General features: G+C 44.2%; 1 protein-coding gene across 1 annotated transcript in view; it reads right to left on the bottom strand.

Annotated features, from left to right (window-relative positions):
- MB21D2 (Mab-21 domain containing 2) overlaps nt 1-16,795 on the bottom strand; it is a 128,586-nt gene extending 111,791 nt beyond the window's left edge. The window contains exon 1 of the mRNA XM_052640312.1: nt 16,568-16,795. Coding sequence (XP_052496272.1) covers nt 16,568-16,778 — 211 coding nt within the window. The 5' untranslated portion in view covers nt 16,779-16,795. The remainder of the gene's footprint in view (nt 1-16,567) is intronic.
- Between the last annotated feature and the right edge of the window lie 1,872 nt (nt 16,796-18,667).

The following is an 18,667-nucleotide window of genomic DNA, read 5'->3' as shown; positions in this document are numbered from 1 at the left end:
ATGTGAGACTCAAAGCAGAAAACCCAGGGAGATTCCTGCAGTAACCCAGGAAACAGACAGTAATGGCCTGAACTAAGGTGGTGACTGTGGGAATGGGAAGAAGAAAACAGAGTCTAAAGGAGGAGGCAGAATGGACAGACCTCAGCTCCTTTTCAGCTTTGGAGTAGGAGCACAAGAGAGGGGCTCAGGATGACTTTCAAGTTCATCTTCTGACTCTGGTGAAAGGTGGTGTGGTTGATCAAGAAGGAGCATAGATTCACGTTGGACACTTAGTTCATGTCACCTTTGAGTTAATTGAGTGGAACTGTCCAAAAGTCAGTCAAATCCAGGCTGGGGCACAGGCTCAGGAGGCAGCAAGAGAGCTGGGAAATGACTCAACAAGAAGATCAGAAAAAGTATGAGCAGAGAAGGAGCAGAAGCATCATCAAGGGCTGGACAAAGAAATACAAGTCTGTCCCTCAAATGGAGATGGAGGAAAAAGGAGAAAACCACCAAGAGTACGTTGCCATGGAAGCCAAGGGGGGAAGAGTTTAAGAGAGACTGATTGACAAGGTCAAGGTGGAGAAGAAAAGACAAACCACAGCACCATGGTGTTCCCTTTTGGTTGGTATTTCCTTCAGGGCATTAATCTACCTATTTTTTTCACTGTCCATCTCCTTCTAAGACTTGTAACCCAATAACATGAAGATTTGTTCTTCACTGTATTCCTGCTGCCCACAGAGGACTTGTTGCACAGAAATTCTCTAAGATCTCTTTTGAAGGAATGTATGGAGAATGCGTGGGTGCATATTTAGGAAGGAACTGGTAACGAAGGAGAAACTACAGATGAAAGGGGCAGAAATCATCCCCCAGGAAGAGGGCTGGGCTGGCAGAGAGGATAGGACCCAGGAGACAGAAAAAGAAGTAGGCTGGTCTTAAATGATACTCAGAAAGATCATTTCCCATCCATCCTCTTCCCCGAGAACCAGAGATTATAAAATTCTCTCCCATGACTTTCTACATGGCCATTCCCTGAGATTTTATTCCAGGAAAATCATGAGTAAGTAGTTAGGGGATGAGGCTTCCAGTTCTAATCCTGTGCATCGTGAGCATGAGATTTTCAAGAAGTGACCTCATCCCAGTGACTGATTTTTTTGCAGCATGATGCCAGTGTGCTTCAGTGGTTTAGGTTGAGACAGTGTACAAACATCTGCCCTGACAGAGCAGGGAAACAGGACAGGGTTTTTATTAAAGAATCATTCACTTCTCAAAAGTAGTCACTCACCGCACTAAAGAGAAGGGTCCCTCAGTTCACGTAAAACCCAGTCCAGTTTCTAAATTTTGATTTCTTAGTAAATATCCTAAGAGTACTTTTGACATCTGCCTTTTACTGAAAAAAAGATCAGCTCCTCATTCTCCCTGCCCAGTGATAACCTTAACTATGTCCTAATTAAATGTTCTAAATCTGGAATGACATGGGGGGAAAGGGGGGTTGCAGAGCCTGTGCCTTCATAAGACTTGCCCTAATTTACTTAGCATCAAGGGCCCAGTTGACCTTTATCCAGCCTTAAATCAATCAATTAGCTGAGACACACCTTCTTTCTTTCAAAATGAGGAGACCACATGGATAAGATGATATTTCACACAAATCACTTTCAATAAACATAAACCACAAGCATTAGAAGAATGTTTGCCCTGAGGCTGCCAAGAAAGGCCAAATGATAGAATAAAAAGGCTCTGGACCAGAAGCCGGAAGAATCATATTAGCAACTGGCTTGCACTGGAAAATCACACCAACCTCTTCTCTACTCTGCCCATCATTCCCTGCCTTCCATCATCTCCATCAACAATTAACACCACCTCATGTTTTATGCCAGAGCTTCCTAGGTGATGCAGTGGTAAATAATCCATCTGCCAATGCAGGAGATGCAGGTTTGACACCTGGATCAGGAAAATCCCCTGGAGAAGGGAATGGCAACCCACTTCAGTAATCCTGCCTGTGAAGTCCCATGGACAGAGGTGCCTGGCCGGCTACAATCCATGGGGTCGCAAAGGGTCAGATACGACTGAGGAACTGAGCACAACAACACACGTTTTACACCAGCAACCAGCACAGAACCTAGCAAGGAGATGGCACTCCTGTTATGGAAAGGTATAAGGGGTTAAAAGCCCGACTGCTTAGGTTTGAATCTAGCCTCTCACCAGCTTAAGCAGGTAACTTAACTATTGTAATTTATCAGGAAAGTGAGGATGGTAGCAGCACCCCCATTACAGAGTTGTTGTCGGGATTAAACGTGTTAATGATTACAAAGCACTTGCAACAATGCTCAATAAACAGCAGGGAAGAGTTTCCCAATATGATCATTATCACTGTCGTGGCCAGTGTGACCTCGAGCAAGTCACTGTCCACCACAGGGTTAAATTTCCCCACCAGCAGTGTGATGGGGTGGATGAACTAATCTCAGGAAGATCCCCACTAGCTTAACTCCTCTGTAATTCTCTGAATCCTATTACAATTCTCTAAATCCTCCTAAGGTTCTGAGCTCTCAGACCAGCAGCAGAGAAGGAAGATCACCAGGAGTCTTACCAGCCCACAGAGCTGGACCCAGTATCTCACGGTCTACTCAGCCAACCCCCTTCCTTACTGTAGATAACAGACTGTTTAAGAGACGAAAATATTCACCATGATCTCAACCTGTACAGACAGCAGAGATGTGAGAAAAGGACACACAAGCCGGGGCGGCGGGGAATAACAGACTAGGAACAAAGACAAAATGCGAACACAACACCCCAGAAACGCACTCTACCCACTAGGTTATTTCTTTAGCCTTCTTCATCTGATAGCAATTAAAAAACTTCAAACTACATGGCAGCTGTGTAGCAGGGAAACATACCCTACCTAGAAGTACAGCTTCTCAAAGTGACTTTAATCCCAGGCAGACGCTCCCCAGGGAGCAGACACTGCTGAGGCGACAGTCTCAGGTGCAAACACCTTTCTCAGGAAGCAGCCACTTGCTGGACATTTTACCTCACCTGCACTCTGCCCAAAAGCAGTCAAGAGTCAGAGTCGAGAATATCAAGGTCCCTTTCCATTCTGGGTCTCAGTTTCCATTTCTGTTTAAAATGGAGGACGGAGGAACCCAGGCCACCTAATTTCCAAGTTTCCTAACAGCAATGAAATTGTGTCCCGTCAACGATTTCCACTTTACAGGAGACATTTTTCTTAATGAAGTTAAAAAAGAAGATCCATAGTTATTTGCTAATTTTCTGCCTGAAGCTAGATTTCCTGGGTTCACATTCCCAGTCTACCACTAGCTCTCTGACTTTAGGCAAATTACTTAACCTCTCTGTGTTTTGGATAGCTCATCAGTAAAGAAGAAATAACACCTTCCTCATAGGGTGTTGTTGGCATTAATTTAGGTAATAGACATAAAGTATAAAGCACTTTGAACTATTCATATTGGAGTGTGGCTATTATTTTCAACTATAGTTTTCTGATTCAAAGGGAAAATTTACTTGGAAACGGTATCCTAGAAGTAACACAAACACACACAGAGAGCAGGTAGACGAGAATCCTGGGTTCTAACCATGATTCTGCCCCCAGACTAGCTGTATGTAATGAATGAACGCTGGCCCTTCTCTAGGCCACAGATTACAAATCAGAGGTGATAAACTGGCAGCCATGGTGTTCTGTTTGACCTACAAGGGAGGTGAGAGGTGATCTTCATCAGTGCAGCCCCCTACTCCCCAGCATCCCTGACTCTGAAATCAAGAACCACCTGGCACTCACCACACTGCCCACCACTTTCCTTACTGCCCAGTCCCTGATGGGCTTTTGGCTCCCAGGCTAGGATTCTGAGAGACAACCCCTTCTCCAGGGGCTAGGAGCCCCTGGATGACCATATGCCAGTGGAACTGTGTTGTTCCAGATCAGAAACACAGCCTGCATGAAAGCAGACTGCACACACCAAGGGCACAGTTGAAAGAACAAACTGTTAATTTTCTTTATTAATCACATCACCATTCGCATAAGCAGCTGTTATTATGAACAGCTGCAGCTGCTAAAAGGCTGATCTTGAAGCAGGCTAGAAAAGTGCTTCCAAGTTGCATACCAACAATGGGCAAGTACAGACCTGCAGTCTATTGGCTTGGTTCTTCCTACTGGTCCTCAGTACCTCTCTCTGACCAGAAATTCTTCTTCCATATCCTGGGGTGGCTATAAGGGGGTGGGATAAGGGAGGTTTCTAGAATCAGCTTAATACAAAGAATTTGAGGTGAACGTCAAAGGACTTCAATCTGATTTCACCTCAACTATTTAGTGACCCTGAGTGTGTTACTTCTCTTGATTATCGGTCTCTTCCTATGTTAAAATACAGACAATAATAATACCTACTTTTGGGGGTTGTTTTAAGAAGTCAAAACTAGATTATGCCTATGAAAGTATTTTGTAGACTGTGGAAGTTCAGATGAAAAAATAAAAGCTTATCATCTTCCGATGAAAACTGCAATTTGACCCATAAATCATCTAATACAGAATTCACTGTCGCTGACTTAGGGCTATCAGAGGTGAAATCAGAGAATCACATGGTTATAAAGGACCTTTGGAAGACGTGTAACGCAACTTTGACTGTGTGGATCATAATAAACTGTGGAAAATTCTGAAAGAGATGGGAATATCAGACCATCTGACCTGCCTCTTGAGAAACCTATATGCAGGTCAGGAAGCAACACTTAGAACTGGACATGGAACAACAGACTGGTTCCAAATAGGAAAAGGAGTACGTCAAGGCTGTATATTGTCACCCTGCTTATTTAACTTATATGCAGAGTACATCATGAGAAATACTGGGCTGGAAGAAGCACAAGCTGGAACCAAGATGGCCGGGAGAAACATCAGTAACCTCAGATATGCAGATGATACTGCCCTTATGGCAGAAAGTGAAGAGGAACTAAAAAGCCTCTTGATGAAAGTGAAAGAGGAGAGTGAAAAAGTTGGCTTAAAGCTCAACATTCAGAAAACGAAGATCATGGCAACTGGTCCCATCATAGATGGGGAAACAGTGGAAACAGTGTCAGACTTTATTTGGGGGGGGCTCCAAAATCACTGCAGATGGTGACTGCAGCCACGAAATTAAAAGACGCTTACTCCTTGGAAGAAAAGTTATGACCAACCTAGATAGCATATTCAAAAGCAGAGACATTACTTTGCCGACTAAGGTCCGCCTAGTCAAGGCTATGGTTTTTCCAGCGGTCATGTATGGATGCTAGAGTCGGACTGTGAAGAAAGCTGAGCACCAAAGAATTGATGCTTTTGAACTGTGGTGTTGGAGAAGACTCTTGAGAGTCCCTTGGACTGCAAGGAGATCCAACCAGTCCATTCTGAAGGAGATCAGCCCTGGGATTTCTTTGGAAGGAATGATGCTAAAGCTGAAACTCCAGTACTTTGCCCACCTCATGAGAAGAGTTGACTCATTGGAAAAGACTCTGATGCTGGGAGGGATTGGGAGCAGGAGGAGAAGGGGACGACCGAGGATGAGATGGCTGGATGGCATCACTGACTCGATGGACTTGAGTTTGAGTGAACTCTGGGAGATGGTGATAGACAGGGAGGCCTGGCGTGCTGCGATTCATGGGGTTGCAAAGAGTCGGACACGACTGAGCAACTGAACTGAACTGAATGCAACTTTTCTACACTGTCTCCCCTCTCCTCCAGTCCTGGAATGCTACCAGTAAGAGCCCAGACAAAGGATGGCCCCATTTCGGAAACCTCCACTTGCAGGAAATTTGCTCCATTCCAAGGCAGGCAGTTCATTCCATCTACCATGGGCTTAATCTGAACACAGACCACTTTACCTTGTAGAGGCCAAGTCAGACTTGCTGTAATTTAAGCACCCTTAAAAGTTCTCAAATGTACCCACCCCAGGGCCTTTGCACATGTTGTTCCATCTACCTGAGTACTCTTTCATCTGTCCTCAGATGACCAAGTCCTTCTTATGCTTTTAGTTCAAATCTGTCTACTCCAGAGAAACCTTCTCTACAACTCTTCACTCCATCCTACCCAGTTACTGTCTATCATGATGATCTGTGGTTTTTGTTTTTATTTTTCCTACTTGTGTGTTTATATCTTGCTGAATTCCCCAGAGAACCTAAGTCCCATGAAGACTTATGAGAGACTTGCTTCTCTGATTCACTACTTTGTGCTCTTATGATACAATAGTTGCACCATAGTAATCACATTAGTTCATGACAGACACTCAAACATATGTTGAGTGAATTTATGAATTGATGAATGCATGCTTAATTCTATGCACATTGTAGATATTTAAATACTCAGAACAGAAACCTAAATAAGATTTATACCAACTCTCACTCCTGACAACTCTCAAGTAGTAATCATGTCTTCTTGTGTTGAGAAAAAATATATATAAAAAAACAAACAAATTGAATAACAGCTCCCTAAGCCAGCTTTATTCATAGCAGCACTGTCCCTAGTAATCTGTCTCTTTATCTCATGCAAAGGGAATTCATGAAAAGGCACTTAAGTGCACAAAAAATAGATGGCTGTTTCCTGGAGACAGGGCCTGACATAATGGCATAATTATGGACTGTCCTTAAAGAGATCACTCAGCTGGCAAGTAGTCAACCAGGTCCACTGTGAATGCTGTCACAGACCCTCAGAACCAGATGAGTGAGGCTAAGAACCAGACATGAAAAATGCACATCTGTAGGGCATGTACTGAGCCATGGTGCCCTCACCCACTATGTACCCCTGGGCCAGCAGAGAGCAGAAAAGCCTGGAGAGGTGTGAAAGTTGCTACCCCTGCCTGGGCTGGGGACACAGACTCACCTCAGCAACCATGAAAGATGTCTGGGGAGAAAAGCCACACCTTCTTGGCAGGCTGTGTGCTGGAGCAGAAAACACTGGAGATCTGGGTGGAGTCCTATTCTGTAACTTCCAACTGAGTCATATCACCTTCCAGCATCTCAGTATTCCCATCTGTAAATGGAGGTTACTAGTTCCTACACAATCTTTCTCAGAGGCTGGTCCGAAGAATAAAGCCACACCATACCAGATGCTAACGCATGTTGTAATCCACAAAAATGTACTGTAATTTACAAAGCACTGCACAAAAATAAATTGATGGCAAATTATAGCAGTTTATAATCATAAATAATTGCTGCAATTACGATTCCAGAATAGGCATCCAAACACCTGGAGGTTGACTGATAAGCACAAGGAACACCTTCACAGGAAAGATGACTTATGCTTTCTGTGCATCCTTTAAAGCCCCAAGCATGGGCATGCAAGAGGTTCACAAGTACCCCAGATGCCCAGGGAAGAAAAATCTGGATCTACAAGAAAGGGCACGTTTCCACAATTCACCATTTGCTGCTCTCAGACAACAAGCTACACAAATTACTTGAGACACCTCTTAAACTGCCCTATCTAAGTCTCAAGGATAAATTATTAAAATCTAAGAAGAAACTTCCCTACCATAAACAGAGACCAGATCAAGATTTCCATCCTTGACTCCAGAGAAGATGTCATAATATGGCTTAATGAGAGGCGGCAATTATAAAGAGACAATGTCAGAAAGCGCCCGTGCCTTAACCTGCTGTTTAGTTGTTAAGTTGTGTCTGACTCTTTTGCAGCCCCATGGACTGCAGCCTGCCAAGCTCCTCTGTCCATGAGATTTTCCAGGCAAGACTCCTGGAGTGGGTTGCATGATATGAAAAGCTTTGCACAGAAGGGCTCTTTTAAAACGCATCAAGTCATTAAACTCTGTTAGTACCTACTGTTTACTCCACTCAGTGCTGCAAAGATAAGTGAGCAGGTATTATTTAGCCTATAGCATCGGGAATAGTGCACCAAGGGCTATAAAAGGGGACCAGGTATTAGAAGAACACAGAGGAAAAGGAAATTTTTTTCCTCCTGGGAGATATACAGGAAAGCTTCATGAGTCAAGTGGCATTTGAGCTGGGAGAAGAAAACATAAGAGATGGGAATATCAGACCATCTGACCTGCCTCTTGAGAAACCTATACGCAGGTCAGGAAGCAACACTTAGAACTGGACATGGAACAACAGACTGGTTCCAAATAGGAAAAGGAGTACGTCAAGGCTGTATACTGTCACCCTGCTTATTTAACTTATATGCAGAGTACATCATGAGAAATACTGGGCTGGAAGAAGCACAAGCTGGAATCAAGATGGCCAGGAGAAATATCAATAACCTCAGATATGCAGATGACACCACCCTTATGGCAGAAAGTGAAGAGGAGCTAAAAAGCCTCTTGATGAAAGTGAAAATGGAGAGTGGAAAAACTGGCTTAAAGCTCAACATTCAGAAAACGAAGATCATGGCCACTGGTCCCATCACTTCATGGGAAATAGATGGGGAAACAGTGGAAACAGTGTCAGACTTTATTTGGGGGGGCTCCAAAATCACTGCAGATGGTGACTGCAGCCATGAAATTAAAAGACGCTTACTCCTTGGAAGAAAAGCTATGACCAACCTAGACAGCATATTCAAAAGCAGAGACATTACTTTGCCAACAAAGGTCCATCTAGTCAATGCTATGGTTTTTCCAGTAGTCATGTATGGATGCGAGAGTTGGACTGTGAAGAAAGCTGAGCACCAAAGAACTGATGCTTTTGAACTGTGGTGTTGGAGAAGACTCTTGAGAGTCCCTTGGACTGCAAGGAGATCCAATCAGTCCATTCTGAACGAGATCAGCCCTGGGATTTCTTTGGAAGGAATGATGCTAAAGCTGAAACTCCAGTACTTTGCCCACCTCATGAGAAGAGTTGACTCATTGGAAAAGACTCTGATGCTGGGAGGGATTGGGGGCAGGAGGAGAAGGGGACGACAGAGGATGAGATGGCTGGATGGCATCACTGACTCGATGGACGTGAGTCTGAGTGAACTCCGGGAGCTGGTGATGGACAGGGAGGCCTGGCGTGCTGCGATTCATGGGGTCGCAAAGAGTCGGACATGACTGAGCGACTGAACTGAACTGAACTGAACTGAAGAAAACAAAACAGAGATAAGATTTCTTTAGAAGCTGAGATTCTTAACTGCATCTATGAACAGGCTTTTAGGAAGCCCTGCAAAAAAAAAAAACAAAAACAATATTTAAATGAACGATAAAATCACACAGGACTTCAAATAATTTGTATTAAAATACAAAACTTACTTTAAAAAAGACAAATATGTGATAGAGTACCATATGTGATTCTTTATTAATGCAGTCAATAAAATCTAGCAGCAAGTCTAACATCTACCATAATTTCAAAGCAGCGATGAATGTTTTTTGAGACGTCTATAACGTCTTTAATATGAAATGACAATGGCTGTGATTTCTTTTGGCAACAAAAGCAAGATACATAGATACTGCCAACACTACTATGGTCTGTTACCTACTTTTATAATGAAAGGAAATGCAATACTGCAGTTGTTATTCAGTCGCTCAGTCACATCCAACTCTTTGCGACCCCATAGACTAGCACACGAGGCTTCCCTGTTCTTCACCATCTCCCAGAACTTGCTCAAACTCATGTCCACTGAGTCAGTGATGCCATTCAACCATCTCATCCTCTGTCGTCCCCTTCTCCTCCTGCCTTCAATCTTTCCCAGCACCAAGGTCTCTTTTAATGAGTCAGTTCTTTCCATCATGTGGCCAAAGTATTGGAGCTTTAGCATCAGTCCTTCCAATCAATATTCAGCTTTGATTTCCTTTAGGATTGACTGGTTTGATTGCACTCCAAGGGACTTGCAAGAGTCTTCTCCAACACCACAGTTCAAAAGCATCAATTCTTCGGCACTCAGCCTTCTTTATGGTCCAACTCTTACATCTAGCCACGAGTACTGGAAAAACCATAGCTTTGACTATATGGACAGTTGTTGGAAAAGTGATGTCTCTGCTTTTTAATATGCTGTCTAGGTTTGGCATAGCTTTTCTTCTAAGGAGCAAGCATCTTTTAGAAGTCAATAGAAATGAAGATGTAATTTTTCCCTTTTCAAGTTCAGAGATTCAAAGTTATTGTTTCCAAGGACCCAAGTTAACAAATTTGGATAGAGGAAACGGCCCAAACAAAAAAGATATTCAGGTAAGGCAGGCCAAACCCTCAAATCTCACCAACAAGAAGGTTCTTCATCCCTCAATCGTTATATTACAAAGTGTCCTGTAATTTTCAAAACAGTATATTTTTTAAATAAAAAATGAGTGAAAGAGGCTGGAAAACATCTTTCCACAGGTTATATATAGTTTCTTTCTAAAAGTGGAATAGATGATAGCATATTGGTCAGTTTATTAAGAAATATATATATATATGCAATAGGAATATGTATGTAAAACTGTATGCAAGTATGAGTGACTGTAAGCATGTTTTATAAACATAGATGCCCAGAAAAAATTGTGCATCAACTATTAATAATAATTAGAATTCAGAGTTGATTTTACTTATATCTTTGTATTTTCCGTAATTGGAAAATGGGCCAAAAAATACCCCCAAATATTAGGTGCCTCAGGGTAGCACACACTCCACACAGTATAAAACAGAGCTGGTACGAGAAGTCAGAAACATCCTTCTTTTGTATCTTCAGCTTTAGCACTGAATGCACCTGAACACAGGAGGTAGGCATAATTATTTGCCCCAACTTAAATATTTAGAAACTGAGACTCAGAGTCTGTTATGTGACTTGCCCAAAATCACAGAGAAAGTTACTGGAAAAGCTGAGACTACAGTCCAGTTCTCCTGTCCCTTGAGAAGGCAGAATAGTATCATTGTTCAAAGCAAGGGCTTTTGCATCAGCCTGACCTTGGTTAAGTCCCAGCTATGTCACTTACTTGCTGGTAAACCTGGACAAATTCCTGAATTTTTCCAATTCTGGAGTTCCCCATACTTCTTTACTTCAAAGGGTTATGCTGTTGATGGAAATTATCCAATAATGTGAAACCCTATGACAACCTCTGACATAAAGGAAACATTCTCATCTCAATCACTATGCCTCCCTGTCTCTGTCCCGGGGGAAGGATTCCAGCATTATCTTCCAGAAGCAGCAGATGTAACCACTCGTTAGGCTCAGCAGCCCAGTTCTAGTCTCAAAAGTCAACTAGGATCAGCTCACTGTGTGTATGTGCAGCTCTACTGAACCAGAAATGCACAGTATCAGGCTGAACTGAACATGGGACAGGATGCTGGAGTGCTGAGCAGCCAGCCTGGGGATCTCTAGGGATTCAGATTCAATAGGCCTGAAAGGGGATCAGAGATTCCAAACTGTTAAAAAGCTCCAGGAGAGTCTAAAGAGCTAACATTCAATGACAAGTTCCTGGTTTGACATAAGAGACTCCACTATTTCTGTGAATACAAAAGGGGCCCAGTCTAATCACAAGCAACGCATCATCCAATGGCTGGCATGACAAGGCCTCATGGAAAGACCAGGGCTCTTCTGTCATGAAAGGCAGTGACTGCCTAGAACCATGGAGGGAGAATGGAAACCAACTCAAACTAGAAGCAAAAATAAATGTAGAGGGACTTCCCTGCCCCAGATGCATAATGTCTTCAGAGCTGGAACAGACTTCAAAGATGACTTTGTCTGTTATACAGACACCACAGCACATCAGTGACTAGAACGCAAAGGAAGTTACCAAGACTTAGCAACGATTCACAATAAATCCCCTCAGTAAAGATGGCTGGATGAATTCATTAAGGAAAGTAACTACCCGAAAGACAAGGCTTCAAAATGGCCTACTCTGTAGACACAAAAAGTGTCTAAAAATATGGTAGATCTGACAGCGCTCAGAAACACCATGGGTCTGAAAGGAGACAAGAGTGAGCAAACCATTCTCTTTTTGGAGTTAATGGGCAAGCGGGAGAGGGAGGGGTCTCCCACATGAATTAAAGTTTTTGCTCACTATTTTATTCTTACGACCCTGCATACTGCTTGGAAAACAGTATAACATTCAGTAATTACTCGCTGAACGCGTGAATGTAAGAAAGACCTGTATATGTACGGCTGAGTCCCTTTGCTGTTCAACTGAAACTACCACAACATTGTTAATCGGCTATACCCCAACACAAAATAGAAAGCTTTAAAAAAAAAGAGAGACAGGACAAAAGAGACCATCTCTGCTCCTGCAGGCTAAGCAGGGTACTGAGTGGTACAGCATTCCCCAGGGAGTGGGGCCTCTTTGGTTGTCTGGTCCAGAATTGATAGAAACAGACTGCCCATACAGTGGAAGGAACATGAGCTTTTGAGTCAGACATCCTTTTATAGGTTCAAAGGCAACCTCTGTATGATTTTGGCGTAAGTACTTGACCTCTCTGAGCCTCAATGTTTCATCTTTAAAAGGGGATAATACCATTTACTTCACCTCTAAAAGAGGCATGATGATATTTATCCTTATAAAGTCTCTGCAAAAAAATTACATGAATAGATTTATGCAAAGTAGCTAGCACAAGGGCCAGCATACAGTATGAACTTAACAAATGGTAATGTGAGTTGGAATTAATCATGGCCTCTACAGCCAGAGCCTTTCTTCTCCTAAGTCATCTCTAAATATACTCTGTAGTCTTTCTGATAGGAAGCTGCAGAGATAATTCTAGTGTAAGTTCACTAGATTTTCTAAAAATGCCAATTTCTTAAAAATAATAAAATCCTGTATACCTTCCTTTTTGGTTTACAAAGTAACTTCATATGCACCCATAACAATTCTGAAACCATGCATTACTATATCCATGTTTAATAGATGGAAATACTACTATCCATGTTTAATAGACAAAATTATTATTATCTGTGTTTAATAGATGAAAAAACTAAGACCACTTAGCCAGCAAGAGGCAAACTAAGACAGGAACTATAGGTTTGAACATTTTATTATAAGGACCATCATTTTCTCAACCTGAAATTCAAAACAAATGATCCTTTTACGGAATAAAATATTCAAATTCAGATTGCTCCAGGACTCACCTCAAATGCTGCCTGGATTACCCTAATATTTACAGCTGAAATCAGAAACAAATTTCTGAAAGAAGAGGGAATGCTTTGTTTTTAAACAAAGTCCCTCCTTTGGATTTAATGCATCAACTCTTAATTATAAAAAAAAAAAAGACCTAGAATCAGGCCAATGTGAGGTTTAGCAACCTCTTCCACTTATTAGCCATGGAACCCTGGATGATTCTTAATCCTAATAAATTTCAATATCTTTATCTGGATAATGAGAAAGCAATACCTACTCCTAAAGTTATGTGAAATTCCAGGCACCAAGAAGGCAGAAAGTGATGACTCTTCTAATGACCACACCATGGTACTGACCATTTGGACTGAAGGGAAAGTATAGGGACTGCTTGTTTCTTTCTGGTTCTTCTACCTTCTGCGTAACCCCTGTTCTGCATCTGTTCAATGGGGATATAACCAGTCTTCATCCAACTTCAGCAGAGGAATGAAGATAACAAAAGAGCTGGCAGAGATATTATGCAAACACCAAATATTATTAAAACATTAATGAACTCTAGCAATTTCCCTGAATTTTGATAAATGGCGTTTATTATGCACTGCCTCTCCCACAGTCTGGGCTCTCAAATATTAACTAGATAATAACAGCAATCATTCTCCAAAAAGACCAAGGTGTAGAGAAATAAAAAGCGAGTCTAGATGACTCCCACAAACACCTGCTTTCAAAGGAATCAGAATCTCCGGACAGAGAACATTAGGACAGACCACAAAGCCACTGTGTGACCAGTAGTGGGCTCAGACCTACTCCACAGCATATGCAGACCTCCGCTTTGGTAGGACAGTGGAGTTTCCTGGTGCTGACAGGTTCCTGTTTATGACAAGTCTATACCACCATTTTGCTCTTCTGCATAAAGTTACCTCCAATCTAGATAAAACAAAAAGGATCTTGGAAGCTGGGGGTGCTTATTCTGGGCTAAAAGTCTCAAAGAGTGGCTGCTCCTGCCAATAGCCTAAAAAGAGGTAGTGTTATCCACAGTTCCATTAAAGAGGTTTGCACCAAATTTCCCTGTCATTTCATTCCATGTGAGGGAATAATGTTTTTAAGCTGCTGACAATCCTCAGGTGCTGCTCCAACAGAGGCAGAACAAAGCCAGGAGGACTCAACCCCCTTATATCTCCCCTCACCCCAACTCACAGAAATAAGGGCCTGGTCCCACCCCTGTAACACCTTAACAAGCTGAGGGTTATTAAGACACCTCACTCGCATATTCATTAAAGACTCTGAGCTGTGGCAAGTGAAACAAAGTGCACAAAAAGAGATTTTGTTTTTTTAAGCCCAGCGAAAATCGAAAATCGCTTTAGAAAAAGTAAATCCACACAGGGACCCTTGCTGTCGCCAAACCTTCACTTGTCTAGAGCAGCCAGCACCTCATTAAAGGAAAGCAAGCAACACACAAACGAACGCAGCACCACACACAGGCAGGCTCATTTCGCCATCTGCCTTCTAGTGTCCAGAGGGCTAAGAGGCTTAAATGACATTCTCCTGAATTTTTCTCTCCTGCAGGTGGAAACATCAGATTCCCAGGGGGCGAAAAAGACCACTCTTGCAAGATCAAGTGGGTAAAAAGGAATAAAAGGGAATTTCGTTTACCTATCAACACACTCATGACATTCAACACAAAATGAATTAAGCAATAATTCATTTGCCATTCATATGTGGGTAAAGGCTTTGTGAAATCAGTGTATCAGCTGTGGGGTTAACACAGAAGTTCCTAATGAGCTGGGCGTTTAAACTTAACCCCTTCCCACAGCCTCCCCTTTTCTGCTCCTTGAGTATCCCTTACTGATGGGGACCAAGCACCTTTTCCTAGTGAGCGACCTAGAGCAGGAGACATCGGAATTGATTTGGAGGCTGGAAGAACACAACGGGCAATTTCCATTAGACATGCTGAAGAGAGGCAATGATTAAACAACTTAAATAACTGCCCTGAGCATTCTCTGTGTATCCTCACCCTTCTGACAAGCACAGTGCTGGTTTTCAGATCTGAAAGCTTTGTAAGCCTGTAAAGTTTCCCTCTGGAATCCCATCCCACCACAAGATTAGGGAGTAATTTAAACACACGCACACACACATACACACCCCACATTTATCTAAATACTAGCTGAATCGTCGAATATCTCAACAGAGTGCTTTCCAACCTCATACACAATCTAGGATACACTTGGGGAGAATGGAGCAAAAGGTAAAATCCAGCCCCAAGTTTTAATGTGCCTCATACAACTTCCCAAAACGTTACTACCCTCCGCGGCCACACGTTCAACTTGTATTACCCACTTCTTGGGCTGTGGGGAGGACGCAAACCGAGACGGAAGGTACACTCTGATGGAACCAGAAACGAGAGGAGGCAGCGGATGAAACCCAATAGATGGCAGGACGAAGGAAAAAACTCAAGTCTTCCTCTGCAGTCAAAGACCTTTTCAATGAAATTTTCCACTACCTGGTAAATTGCCCAAGAATGTGTTTGTAGAGCTCACAGAGACACGAGTCAGGCAGCGCTACACTGGAGTCCCCCCAGTTCGGTGGAGTGTTAACCCCCAGGCCACGTACTGCATGGCAGCCACAGTTGCCTCGGTGGAGCCGCAAGCTACGTGGGAGGCTCCCACCAGCGGACTCCCACAGCACTACTCCGAACTACAGGATACTAGGGGATTATTCGATCGCCCTGCCCGGCTCAATTATTTTCCTATACACAACATTCAACAATCTGTTAAGGACCTGTAGGTGCCAGGCTGGGGGATGGGAGAAGCGGCTTTATTCTAATCCAAACGTCGCCGAGGTTCGAAACCCAGGACACCTCTCTCGGCCAGCGAACAGACAGCACACAAAGAGCAAGGGGCTGGCGATCCTCGGGGTCAGAGGTCTGAGCGAGGTCGTTTTCGAGCTGGGAATTAGGAATTCTGAGATCAGCAAGAACCCTGGAGAAGCACCGGAAATGCTTCCAACCGCTTCAGTGGGAAATCTATTTGCAAATCAAAGTTGCAGGAACTCCGGGCGCCCAGCATACTCGAGCGGGTTACTAGGGAACACCCAACAAGTTTGGCCACCGGAGGCTCGGCGTGACCGCGCCGCGCCGCAAGACTGCTCGCAACTTGTCGCTCGGGAGCCGAGCCAGAGCCCCAGGCTGTCTCCGTTCCCCGAGCTCCAGAGAGGACCTGAGACTCGGCGCAGGGAAGGAGCACGTCCGTGCCTCCAGAGACAAATCCCTTCATTGAAGGCGCCGCGGGTTCTCTTCTGGACCGCGCGGCTTCCAGGGGCTTCCCCTCAACAGTGAGCCGTTTCACCACCAACGCTTCACCTGCCTACCACCCCCAGTCGGCGAGAAATTAACAAAAGAGTCAGTAATCGGGGGCGGTGCGGAAAAGGGACCCGGGGCAAAGTATAGTTAGGAGGGAAGGGGAGGCAGCTCAGGTTGCGGCGAAGAATGGAAAAGGCGGAACAGAGATGGGTTATACCCCAGGCACCTGGCTCCGGGAAGAAAAGAAGGAAAGAGCGCACGAGAAGGGGAAATGGGTTCTTTACCCTGTTTCCCATCACTCACACACACACACCCCTCTCTTTTTCCTCCTTACCCAGCATGGAAAAGATGAAATCCTTAGCTGTGTGAATCTCCAGTGCTCTCTGGTCGTCATATTCCCGCTGGTCGTGCTTCGTAAATTCTTGGATGAGTTTGTTCAATTCCTCCACCCGAGCTCCCGACCTGAAATCCAGCTCCGGGAACGCAGGCTTGTTGTTACAGCCCAGGGAGGCTGCCTTGCTGGCGGTGGGAGCCGCCATCTTCATACAAAACGCGCCGAGTAGCAGCTCCGCGGCGGCGGCGGCAGCACCCACCCCCGCCCCCCCCACCCAGCCCCCCTGGGCCTCCTCCCCTCGTCGGCTCCTTGGCTGTGACCCCAGCCCGTGGGCGGGCTGGCGGGCCGGCGTCTAGGCGGGCGGTCCCGGCTGGGTGCGCTCCGGGCGTACGGGCTTCAGGAGGATCTGGACTGCAGGGAGAGTGCGTGTGTGGCCCCGACACCCTTTCCTGCGGCCCCAAGCCGGCCCAGATGCAGTAGGTCCCTGCCCTCCCCTAGCCCTCGCTGGCCCCGACTATAGCGGTTGTAGAGCCAACCTAAGCCTCCCCCGGGCGAGGAAAGTGAAGTGGAAACAATGTGAAATTCACCAGCTCTGAAATCAACAAGCTGCCGGCTCCGGTGTTACGGAGCCAGCACCAGCGTCCCCCATTTAAAGGGACAGCGCACCCAGTGGAAAGAAAAATAAATGACAGAGGTCTGCGCTCCATACCACTTGCCAATCTGTACTCGGGCAGACGTGAGAGATGTAGATGTATTCTTTCTCTGCCTCCACTCCCTTAGGGGGCAGGGATTGCCAAGCGCCTTCAAGGAAAAAGAAGTCTTCCTCTGTCTGATTTTAAGGGCGGTGTCCTGGGCGAGGGCATCCCTATGCGAGCGTTTCCGTCTCAAGAATTCCAGCGCCTTTAGATGGTGAGGGAGCCCGCCTTAAGGAATGTAAAACCAACCTTCTGCCCTCTTCTGCACAGACTGCCAAAAATATTAGGATTAAACGTATAAAAAAGAGTGTCCTCCCTGTCCCGTACAGACGTTCCCATTAGCCACTATAATATTCCTACTTTTGCCTAGGTAATTAAGTTTTCCTGGATAACAGCTTATTAAACTTAATATAGTGTCTTAATGATGTTCAGCCCGTTCCAATATTAAGATAGGAAAACCAAAGTGTAGGCGTGAGGAAGGGAACATAATTGCCCCACGTCCCAGTGAATGTTCAATGACGGTGAAAATTCTCATTTAACAGATAAAAATTTGAGCATCTACTATTAGCCAGGCAGAGTGCTAGAATCTCTGCAGACAGTGATAAGACAAAAGACAAGGTTCCTGAGATGGAGTCATACTCAACAAGGCAGATTCTACCTAAGTCCAAGGTCCTTCAGATGTTTTTACTGTTTATGAGGTTTTTGACTCAGACACTTAGGAGGCCTCCTACCCTTTGTTGTTCAGTTGCTAAGTGGTGTCCGACTCTGCGGTCTTAGAAAAGGTTTCTCTTCCTCGCTAATTCTTCAAAACGCAACTTGTCTCTGTCCCATAGGCTGGATATAAGAGCTTTTTCTTACCTGGGTTCTCATAGCCAAGAATACAAACTCTTCTGTTAGTTCAGGCTCTGTCTGCCTTTTCCTATAAAATAGAGGTGATAATTCCTATCTCATAGGTTGTTTTGAAGATTACATGAAATAAAGTGGGCCAAGCACTTAGTGAAATACCGGACACAATCAGTCCTTAATTAAATGTTAGCTACTACAATGCCTGGGTCTGGAAGATCCCCTGGAGAAGGAAATGGCAACCCACTCCAGTATTTTTGTCTGGGAAGCCCCATGGACAGAGGAGCCTGGCCAGGGCTACAGTCCATGGGGTTGCAAAAGAGTCAGATATAACTTAGCACTAAAACAAAACAAGGACAACAACAAACCATGGAGGAGAAGGGTAAAAAAGTTTTTGTTAAGTGAATTGGTAATTTCTTTTTTCTTTACAAATTAAATGACAGAGTCAATTCCTTCTATGCCTTTTTCTATAAGCTTTCCCTAAGACCCTACCCTAAGCTGGTGGCAAAATCTTTCTCCTTAGAACCTCCACTGCACCGTTTCTGTAACTTTCATATGCCTC

The sequence above is a fragment of the Budorcas taxicolor genome, chromosome 1 (genome assembly GCF_023091745.1).
Source record: "Budorcas taxicolor isolate Tak-1 chromosome 1, Takin1.1, whole genome shotgun sequence".
NCBI lineage: Eukaryota > Metazoa > Chordata > Mammalia > Artiodactyla > Bovidae > Budorcas > Budorcas taxicolor.
The sequence above is the reverse complement of the archived record's forward strand: the minus strand, read 5'-3'. Positions and strand labels throughout refer to the sequence as shown.